Source organism: Corylus avellana, chromosome 4, assembly GCF_965113065.1.
Source record: "Corylus avellana chromosome 4, dhCorAvel1.hap1.2, whole genome shotgun sequence".
NCBI classification, from domain to species: Eukaryota; Viridiplantae; Streptophyta; class Magnoliopsida; order Fagales; family Betulaceae; genus Corylus; species Corylus avellana.
This window is the reverse complement of record NC_142493.1, coordinates 19702374-19714087: the sequence shown is the minus strand read 5'-3', so window position 1 is coordinate 19714087 and position 11714 is coordinate 19702374. Positions and strand designations below refer to the sequence as shown.

Genomic DNA, 11714 nt, shown 5'->3' with positions numbered 1-11714 from the left:
TGGGCGGAAGAAATCACGTCACATCTAACTTTGCAGATAAAATTTCAATTACTATTGAAGTGATAGGAATCATTATTAGCGTGTCCCAACTGTTTTTGTTATTTATGTTTAATTATTGACCAACATCCTATTACTAGGTCTTGTTAATTAGTTTTTTTTTTTGGAAAAGAGTGATATTATTTCATCATGAGAAAATACATCTAGAGCAAAGCTCTAATGGGAAAGAGGAGACTGATCTAAAGTTACAATAGGGTGGATGCACTCGAGTATCTCCTCCATCCAAACTTGTTTTGAGGAACATGACAGTCCAAACTTTGCCAAACCGTGGGTTGTCATATTTGCATCCCTCTTTACATGGCAGCACGTCCATCTCCTCATTCTCCCCAGAATAGATTTGGCATCCTCTATCACCTGACCATAAGGTCTAAAATTGGCCCCGGAATCCATGAATGCTTGAACGACCTGTAGCGAATCGCCTTCCATGATAACATCTTGTATGCCCACATCTCTGCAAAACTCAACAGCCTCTCGGGCTGCCGTGGCTTCCGCAACTTCCGGTTCTTGGAGAGTGGGAATTTTCTTCCTTTGAGCGGCAATGACAAAGCCTTGGCAGTCCCGTATGATCACTCCATAACCCAGACAAGAGCTGTTCCTGTCAACCGCCATGTCCCAGTTTGCTTTGAAGCTCCCATCAGATGGCGGCCTCCACATGGAAATGGGTGACTTCACTGCAGATCCCGATACGTTCAGTTCCTCTTCCTTCTTGTTGGCAATGCAGAGCTGATTCCGAGTTAATTTGGCCTATTGAACGATCCTATTAGGATTTATGAATTCCCCCCCATGCAGCACAGAATTACGGCTTGCCCAGATACGTTTTGCAACCAAGGCAAATAGGGACATCTCCTCTTCCCTACACTTTAACAATAGCCGGGCCACCACATCAATCAAATCCAGACCCACCAATCTGGCTTTTGGATCTTTGAATTACAAGCCGCCCATACGTCAGAAGAGGAAGAGCATTCCCATAAAATATGCGCCACAGTCTCCTTTTCCATTTGACAGATCAAACACTTGTTATCAGCCACAACCCTTTGCTGCATTAATTTCTCCTTAGTCGGTAATATATCCGCACATGTACGCCACAAGAATACCTTAGTAGCATTAGGAACTCTCAGGCTCCAAATGGATTTCCAAACCTGTTCATACCCTGTCTTGCATGACCGTTCTCCTTTCAAAGACTCCGTCCTCGCTTTTTCAATGTAATAGGCACTGCGAACAGTGAACAAACCATTTGGAGTAGCCTGCCAAATCAATTTGTCAGCTTGCCTATATCGACTAAGAGGTAAATTAATAATTGTTTTGGCTTCTGAACTTGTAAACATCTCCTTTATCAGGTCAGTATTCCACCCTCCAGTTAACTGGTCCATTAATTCTACAACCTTCGCCTCTTCCCCCAGTCTAGTGCGAGGGGACTGTATCGAAAAAGTTGAGGGCGTAGGTAACCATCGGTCTTGCCATATTCGAACAGTGCACCCATCCCCTATTCTCCATATTAAGCCCGCTTGGGGCAGATCCATTGCCGACAGTAGGCTCCGCCTTGCATAGGAAGGCCGACTTCCCAATTTTGCTTTAAACAATGATCCCCATGGGTAGTATTTGGCTTTAATTATTTTACCGGCTAGACTTTCCTCATTTTGCAATAACCGCCAACATTGTTTTGCCAATAGTGCTTTATTAAAGCAAATGAGGTCATGAAAACCCATATATCCTTGTGATTTGGCTACCCCCATCTTTTCCCAACTCATCTAGTGGATCTTTTTATCATTTGCCTTATGTCCCCATCAAAATTTTTGCATGATGGAGTTCAATTCCCTACACAACTCCTTAGGGAAGAGGAAAATGCTCATGCTATAAGTGGGAATCGCTTGAACCACCGCCTTAAGGAGGACTTCTTTGCCAGCTTGAGATAAAAACTTCATCTTCCAATCCGACACTGTCTTCTTGACTCTCTCAACCATAAAGTGGAATTCACTTGACCTTGACTTCCCTACCAGTACAGGGAGACCCAAGTAAGTATCAAAACACTGTGATGCTGGAATACTTGCCACTTGTATCAAGAGTTCCTTAATCTCCTCCTTTGTATTTTTATTGAAGAAAATGGACGTCTTTTCTTTGTTAAGACGTTGTCCTAATGCTTTCTCATATGTCTTTAAAATCCCCGACAAGTAATTCCAATCTGCTCTATTCGGCTTACAAAAAAGAAGACTGTCATCAGCAAAAAACAAATGATTTAGTTTTGGACCTCCCACCGATGTTGGTACACCCCTCAACACTCTTGTCCGTTCCGCTTTCTGAAATAAAGAACTCAACACTTCTGTACATATAATGAATAGATAGGGTGAGAGGGGATCCCCTTGACAGATGCCTATGGAAGGGTGAAAGTAACCCACAGGATTTCCATTTATTAAAATGGAATAATGAACTGTAGTAATACAACTCATAATAAGTTTGATCCATCTCTGATCAAACCCCATCTTACCCATAGTTTCTGCCTAAAAAACCCACTCCACACGGTCGTACACCTTGCTCATGTCAATCTTGACAGCCATGAAACCTTCCTTACCCCACACACGAGAGTACATAGTATGTAAGGTTTCATAGGCCGCCAAGATATTGTCTGAAATGAGCCGATCAGGAAATAAAAGCACTTTGGTTACTTGAGATAATGTTGGGAAGAATTTTTTTCAGCCTATTTGCCAACACTTTAAATAAAATCTTATACACCACATTGCACAAACTAATAGGCCGAAAGTCCGTGACTTTTGTAGGGTTCTTAATTTTTGGGATCAGAACAATATGAGTATAATTTATATCTTTATCAAGAAAACCAGTAGTGAAAAAATTCATAATAGCCTCACAAACCTCCTGGCCCACCACCTCCCATTGCTTGATAGAAGCACGCTGAGAATCCATCCGGGCCCGGTTATTTGAGGGGTGCCATGTCTTGTAACACTGTATGGATCTCCTCCTTAGTCAAATTCTGAAGTAGTCCCTCATTCATTTCTTCCGAAACCAGTCTTGGTAGAGCCTCAAGGCATTGAGAGATACCCACCGGTTGTGACATGGTAAACATATTCTTGAAATGCTTAATAAAAACTGTTTGGACAACTTCTGGAGACATATGCCATCTTCCCTCCCCATCCGATATGCACTGAATTTTGCTTGCCTTCTGTCTTTGCTTCATACAAGCATGGAAATATTTTGAGTTTTTATCCCCTAACTTCAGCTAATGCTCCTTTGCCAATTGTCTCCATTTCAGCTCATCCCTTTCCAGAATGTCATCCACATCTGCTTGTAATGTTCTAATGGTGCGAAGATCTAAATGGCCATTGACTTCATAAAGCTTTTGTAATTCTCCCACTTTTTGGTTTATTATACTCTCTGATGGGCCTTTGTTTTTTTTTTTTTACTCCAGACCAACAGCTTCTTTTTGCTTCTTTCCAGATTGCTTTTGACCGTCTCCCATGCACTTCCCCCCACCTCTTTTTTCCTCCAGACCTTCCTGACCTCCTCTCGTGCCTTCTCATTTTTTCCCCACCCCGCATCAAATCTAAATCTTCTATAATGTGGCTGGGGACTCCCCTTATGCTCCTGAAAAGAGATATCCACTGGGGTGTGACCTGAACAAACAGATGCTAGAACTTCTACTTGTCTTATAGGGTAACGCCTACTCCATTCTTCATTGGCCAACACCCTGTCTAAACGCTCCCTTATAAGCTGGCCATCACTCCTCATATTGCACCATGTAAATTCAAGTCCTTTAAAACCCAAATCCCAGAGTTGACAGGCTTCCAAGGTAGTCCAAAAGGCCTCCATCTAGCTTCTATGTTTTCTGACTACACCAAACTTCTCCTTTTCCTCCAAAATTTCATTGAAATCTCCTGAGCATAACCAAGCCTTTGGGGAATATGTTCGCAAATGATTCAGTAAAGCCCATGCTTCGGGGCGTTTCCACACGTTGGGTTGGCCATAGAACCCAGTGTACTTCCACGACTGCTCATTAACTTTAGATTGAACTACAACATTGATGTGTCTCCTGCTGTAATTTTGGATCTCCACAGAAATGTCATTGTTCCACAAGAGGGCTAAGCCCCCACTCCTTCCCACACTGTCCACCGAAAAAACACTAGCAATCCCCGTTTAAACTCTAATGGCTTCCATTCTCCGGGCTGATAATTTGGTTTCCATGAGGAAAACCAAATCGAGTCTCTTAGTCTTTACCAAATGGCAAAGATCCCGAACTGTCCGAGGATTCCAAAGCCCTCGGCAATTCCAACTTAGGGCTCTCATGATGCTTGGCGGGGCTGTGAAACAGCCACCGCCTGTATCTGCAACTCCCTCTCCATGTCCATCGCCGTCTGTTTTCCCTTCTTGTTCGAAGGCCCAGTGAACTCATTGCTGACCGCACCATCATCAATATTCTTCTCCTCCAGTGTTCTTGTTTTGCAGCCCCTTGTACGTTTTTTTGTCTGGCGTGGACCCCCTTGAACTCTAAGTTGGTGAGCAAAAAGAGTATCCACATTAACACGTGGGTTCTCCGTAACATCTTCTTCTAGCAACACTGTTCCACGTGGACTCTTTATGAGCCTACCCCCTTCTTTGGCTTTCTTCCACATAACCCTGGTAGAAGGATGTGTCCCCTCCATGTTAATCCTCTGCATGCGCACTGATTTTGGTATATTTTCCCCAAGAGAAATTTTCTCCAGATTCTGCGCTGCCCCCTCCTCACCAGAATCTTGCATTGAATTTAGCCCACCGATCTTGGCCTCATGTTGGTAAGTCATTCCATCAACATGTCCCCATATGGCATATTCACCCTTTCCACGTGGTTCTGCCGAATTTGCTTTCTCATTACAATTATTCCTCATAACCGTCTCTCCATTAATGTCACCATTATGGGAATTATTTCCTGAGGAAATATTCTCATAAACACCTTTCGCGCGATTCGGGGAATCTTCAGATTTTCCGTTATGAGGCTCCCCATCGAAACATCTCGCCGTGGACCCATCGTTCCGGTGATCCTCTGCCCAAGAGCCCCCTCTTCTCCGTCGAGCACTCCCTTCCGGTGATCCCGCATCTCCTCCATAACCCCACTGGTCCTTCTCCGGCCATCTCTTGGGTGGACTCGCTCTCAGCCATGGACCATACTACAGTCTGGATCCATCCCCTGATACGCTTTTTGGCTCCTTGATCGGACAAACCATGCCCCCATGACTAATCCTCCCACACCGATAGTAATACCAGGGTATACTCTTGTATTGGAATGGCATCCGGATAGATTTATTTTCTAGCTTCAAAATCCTCCCACATGCGAGGGGTTGTAGTACATTGATCCTGACTTTCACCCGCAGATACTTGCCCCATCCAATACCATCTTCGTTGGTATCTACATCCTCCACTATGCCCACCGTAGCTCCCAACTTCATCCCCATGACTTTGTCCATACAAGCCAGGGGTAGGTTAAACATTTTGATCCAGAACGCTGCTTGTGTGAAATCAATCTGAGTAGGAGGTGTTAAACTGTCAAACACCTCGACTGCAAAGAGGGTCCCTTCAAAGATCCAGGGCCGACCCTCTAGCACTCTAGACTTGTCCCAAAAGTGTTCAAACTGAATGAGAAAAATATTGTCTCCCAACACTCGAAAAGATAAATGACCCGTTGGTTTCCACCACCGAATCAGTATGGCTCTAATTGTCTCTTCGTTGACTAATCGATCCCCCAACAGTTTACCCACCAGGCACTCTTGGCCCTTATGAACCACCTCTACTACATCTTCAATTCTTTCCTCCACTCCGACACTTTCTTCCTCTGTGAGAGTAAGATTATCCCACATCTTCGTGAGATCATCCGCCATATTGCCACTGTTCATCATCTCTTTTTCTTGGTTGCCCTCACAATCGTAGAAGACGTGAGAAAAGTTTGCTTCTCATCCAGCAGCCAGAGCCCTAGAGAGAAAAATTCGAACCCTTTTTCCGCTCCAAGCTATTCTGTTAATTAGCTTATTTGAGACAAAAAACAAAAACACAGATATGTTTCATTTTCGTTGTGTATCAATATTGTTCTGTTCTAATATAATATGGAGAGGTGTGATATGTCCCGGAGCAAAACTATTAATTGGAAAAGGGCAAGTAACCTACCATATCACACTCGAAAGATCTGAGAGTGGAAGCAGGTTTTATTATATGTGTAATATATTATAAAGGGGCCCTTGGATGGCGAAAAGGACAGAGAATCACTGAATAAATGTTTAGCTTAAATTATATTTTCTTTAATTTGTTTATACAGTGCATTTACCGCTCAACAAATGTTTAGCTAAAATTTTGCTTAAAAGAGTTATTTATTTTTTATTATTTTTTTAAATTATCAACTCTTTAAAGCATTTATATTTGACTCAACATTTTTGCTATTGACTTCACTAATATTTATTACAAAAAAAAGTGTGTTTGTGGCATACGTTTTTTAAATAATAAGAATCAAATTATAATAAATGCCAGGAAATATGTTCCTGGTATTTGTTTGTTTTATTTTTTTGTTTGACATGTCCGCACAAGAGGGGGAAGAGAGATTTGAATTAGTGACCTCCGCTTCATTAAGCGTGGTCTAAGCCGATTGGACTACCTCTTGGGGACCTGACTTTTATTTTCTAGCCTATTCTTTATGCCTACAACCCAGTGTCAATAAATTTTTGCTAGCAGACAAAGAAGACACACGCATGTGCCAGGAAGATGCACTCTTGCGTCGGCAAGAGTATGTGCCATTAAATTGGTGGAATATATTAAAACAATTTGGTTATACAGAAATCCCATATAACCAAATTTTTTAAAACCTATAAAATAAATTTCAAAATCACAAAAAATTTGATAAGATTATAATGAACAATAGATATTGATAAACAGGCTTACACGTGAAGTTCAAAATATACAAACAACTATAATCTTATCCTAAGATAATGCCCTTATAAGTATTAAAAAAAATATACAATTAAAATAAGAAATATGATAAGGGCTCAACTGAGTCCTATCTAAGACCAAACTTTTACTTACGCGGCACAAAGCTACATAAGAGTTATGTCAGGTTCCAAAATTAAAATTTTAAAAAAGAGACAAAAATCAAAATATATGTCTACAAAAGTTGGATCTTAGATAGGGCTCAGTTGAGCCCCTATCATATCTCTTAAAATAAACTGAATACAATCAAAACAATCAGAGATTATGAGATAAGATTATATTATGCAATCTCTGACTTGATTTCAAACTCTAATTTGGTGTTCTATATGTTTTTCAATAATAGTTAGTTGGCATGTTATATTAGGAGATCCAATAAAGATGACCCGTGCCCTCCTCTCGAAGTCTTTCTCGTAAGGCTTAAACTGCAAACAAACAAACACAAAACAATGAATAAATAAAAGAATCAAAACATAACACTAGATTCGATCAAAAAACAGAAAAAAAACACCCAAAAAAAAAAAAGAAAAAAAAAGAAAAAAAGAAATGCCATTTTTGATCAAACAATAAAAATATAGGATTTTTTTATGAATGAGCCTCCAATAAATTCAGACCGTAAATCCAACAGGCCACCACATAAATCGAAATCCAACAATACCTAAATCAAAACCCTAGATCGAAATCCTACAAATTAAATCAAGCCCAAACGACAGAGAAGAAAAACACACATCGATGGCGGTGGCGCAAGCTTCGTGGGGGAGAGAGGCATAGCGCGCGACTGACATAGGGATAATTTGTTAGAAGATAAATGTGAGAAAAAAAAAAGAAATATGAGAGATTTTAGGGATATATACAATGCGGGGAAATTATCTTTTTTCCAATTTCCTGTGCCCCAAATAGGAAATTATTGGCGTATACATGTATATGCCATTAAAAGCGTTAAACGAAATGCACTTTCCTAGTGTATAAACGTATGTCTTGCATGCGCTAGGAAAATAAAATTATTTAATCTCGTATATATATACGCCATGCATTTATTTTAAGAACAGTGGCGTATCAGAATATACGTTGAGAAATTGTCAAAATACTAACGCTTTGCCCCTATGCTAGTATTAAAAATGCTAGGAATTGGGCTTTTTTTGTAGTGATATTCGATTTTACATGTTTATTCTTCATTTATTTTCTCTATTTTAAAAAACTAGAGAATCATATTAATTTTGTTTTTTTAATGTATTATTTTTGAACTTTCGCGCTTAGTAAATTTGTTGAGTATGGAAGCATCTAGCCAATTTCTTAGCCAAAGTGACTATCTGGATGAAAATAAAAACAAAAAATTGTTTTACAAGGCTAACTTTTCAACCATTTTAACTAACAAAATCAAGAAGGGGTGACTTCAATTACATGCATCACGAGAGCTGTCTCTCCTCCCCTATGCTCTATGATTTTTTTTTCTTTCTCCAAATTTATTGTGTCCCCTAGGAGGATCTTCCCTCCTCCTCGATCCTCTTCTCCTTTTTTTTTTTTTTTTTTTTTTTAACTTCCTTTTTTCTCTCTTTTTTGTCTGCAACTTGAAAGTCAAATCTATCGTGCTTCATACACACATCTGCATGCCACCTAGCACCGTCGCCATCGTCCGCTCCCGTGCCGCCACAATCTGTTCTAGCACATATGCAACATGTGTCTCCCCAGCACTTATATGTAGCACGTGCCATCAATGCCATTGCCCATTTTTTGTCAACGCGTCAGATCGTTAGCACCCTCTTTTCTTTCTCTTTGGATCTCCAAACCTGGTACCTTTTCTTGCCTTTGGGGAACCACAGACAACTTCTTTTTTGGTGTCTTCCACGCTTTCCATGCCAAGTACCACCCTTATTGGACACCATGGTGAAGCTTATCTCCAACAGCTCCGATTCAACCTTTTTCAATACTTGCCCTTGGCCTTGATATAGTGCGTTAATCACTTTCCGTAGTTGTTACTTTGTTGGTAGTTCCATTATCGAGGACATTCCCTCTGCTACAACCTTTTGTAGCCACTCCTATTGTCTAAATGTGTTGTGTCATTTATTTGACCAATACTTGATAGTTTTAAGTACTTCTAGTTGTTTTTTTGGGGTTGCCTTCCTCCTTCTTCTTTGTTTATTTATTTATTTATTTTTTTATCACTAATTTTAAATATTCAACTTTCATCCTATCGAACTAATGTAATAGCTTCTATCAGCTCTTAGATCCGCATCTATTGAAAAAGAACTGGAGCAAATGTAATAAGTCACAATATTTGAAAACATATTTATGACTATAATAATAAAAAGTTTCGCCATGCACATCACAAATGATATTTATTTTTTGGGAGTAAAGACTAAAATGGTAAAGTGGATAGAATTATTCAACTAAACCCACGAGAAGTTGTCCCTAGAGGAAATGACATGCAAAACCTCCTTCCTTCTATTTAAGGGCAATGCCCCTACCTGTTTTCTCAACACATTCTCCTTACCTTCTAGCCATTATGTTTTGTTAGTACCTCTAACTAGTTGGCCTTGTAATACAACTACCTGCAAAAATGAGTCTATTTGGGAGGGTGGAGGTTGATGTAGAAATTAAAGCTCCTGCTGAAAAGTTTCATGAGGTTTTCAGCGGCAGGCCACACCACGTATCCAATGTCTGCCCTGACAAAGTCCAGGGTTGTGCTTTGCATGAAGGAGATTGGGGCAATGAGGGCTCTGTCATCTACTGGGATTATGTCCATGGTAATTTAGGAATTATATTCTTTCGTTTCCTTGGCAATGTATAGCATGCATGATGTTAATTAATATCTTTAAATATTGTTTCTTGTCTTGTGAAATCATAGATGGGCAAGCCAAAGTTGCTAAGGACAAAATTGAAGCAATAGATGATACAAACAAGTCGGTCACTTTCAAAGTGATTGAAGGGGATCTTCTGCAGGAGTACAAGAGCTTCAAAATCACTGTTCAAGCTACTCCCAAGGGTGAGGGCAGCTTGGTCCACTGGAGCTTGGAATACGAGAAGCTGAAGGAGGATGTTCCAGATCCAAAGACATTGCTTCAGTTTCTAATTGATGTCAGCAAAGACATTGGTGCTCACCTTACCGCATAGACAAAAAGGTTGTACTTCTACAATAAAAGATCGGGAGTGTTTCTGTGTGTTTTATTCTATATATCATGCAAGTCTGTATATGAATGTTAGTTTTTGTGTGGGCGTATTGAAGCCACTTATTGCAGGCACCCATATACTTAGATCTTATATATGGGTCAAATGTATCCGGGGCTTTTGTAATATGTGTTTTCTTAAGTATAATTTATATGCATATATATGTTTTAAATTGTTTGGACTTACTGAAGCAGCTTATTGCTGGGATATGCGGCTCCTATTAATTACAAGTTGTTTAATTATCTAGTTGATGAACCCCAATTAAGGGGTTGGCCTTGTGGTGGAGGCTTGCGGCTTCTAGGGATATTACCCCTTGAGGTCTTGAGTTCGAAACTTCCTAGGGGCCAGCCACTTGGGCAAAGCCTGGGACTCAATGTCCAATACTTTGAGTGGTGTGGAGTATTGGACTAGAGATTAGTCTGATAGATCCTAGTTAGGCCTCTATGCTTGGTTCACAGTCGACACGGAAACACGGAAAGTGGGGCGGAGCTCAAGTACTGCCTGGCCTATAGGTAAAACCAGGATCACCCTCATAAAAAAATTACCTAGTCCTTGAACATGAAGATCCTAGCATTGGCTCATTCGTTTTTCAATCCTCTCTTCCAAATTAACAAAACTTAGAACATGTTTGGCTTGCTGGAAATTTCTGGTTTTAGGATGTGTTCATGATTGTTGAATGTTTGGCTTGCTGGCTTTCCAACAAGAAAATTTTTAATAAACATGAATACATGATGTTTGGTCTGCTGGGAAAGCTTTCCAGCACATACCTTTGTTTGCATATTGTTTTAATTAATCAAAATGTTTTTCAGCAAGCCAAACATGTTAGTAAAAAAGACAATCAGGAAAAACTTTTCAGCAAGTCAAACACGCTCAAATTATTAATCAAAACATGTTATTACGGATTTATAACATAAAAAAGAAAAAAAAAAAAACCCTATTATGCAATTAATTAATTATGCTGAAATAAACTCACTCCTTTAAAAAATAAATAAATAAACATGATATATAATCAAGTAAACATGCTGGAAAACATGAATTAAATTGCTATCTATTTTTTGATTACTCATATAATATTATTGGAAAAGAAAAATGGTATACACCTACACAGTGTAAACCTCAAATCTTAACGATCTTTTCTAGCCTCAAACCTTAACGGTTTGAGATCTATATTTAGATTCCAAATTACTCTTCAAGATATTTTATGAGACTAATCTTAAAGATATTTTATGAGATCTTAAAGATATTTTATGAGACTAATCTTAAAGATATTTTAAAGATATTTTATGAGACTAATCTTAAAGATATTTTATGAGACTAATCTTCAAGATATTTTAAAGATATTTTATGAGACTAATCTTAAAGATATTTTATGAGGCTCTTCAAGATATTTTATGTTTACATGATATATAATCAAGTAAACATAAAAGGCCCTTCATCCGTACCATTTCAATGATGATTTTTACCACCATGTAAGCCCCTATACAAGAGATTAATGAAAGATTTTAGTTTTGATAAGCCTGCAGGAATTAACAGATTTAATTTAA

General features: G+C 39.3%; 2 protein-coding genes across 2 annotated transcripts; one reads left to right on the top strand and one right to left on the bottom strand.

The window, feature by feature from the left end:
* Positions 1–213: 213 nt before the first annotated feature.
* Positions 214–1577, bottom strand: LOC148586415 (uncharacterized). Its single transcript, XM_088515623.1, has 2 exons — positions 1152–1577; positions 214–801 (listed from the first exon to the last, which is right to left on the bottom strand). The coding sequence occupies exons 1-2, from the start codon at positions 1575–1577 to the stop codon at positions 214–216; spliced, it is 1014 nt and encodes a 337-aa protein (XP_088371749.1).
* A 7892-nt stretch (positions 1578–9469) lies between these two features.
* LOC132177320 (MLP-like protein 31) lies at positions 9470–10343 on the top strand. Its single transcript, XM_059589589.2, has 2 exons — positions 9470–9749; positions 9851–10343. Exons 1-2 carry the CDS (start codon positions 9563–9565, stop codon positions 10114–10116), a joined length of 453 nt encoding a protein of 150 aa, XP_059445572.1. The 5' UTR covers positions 9470–9562; the 3' UTR covers positions 10117–10343.
* The last annotated feature ends 1371 nt before the right edge of the window (positions 10344–11714 follow it).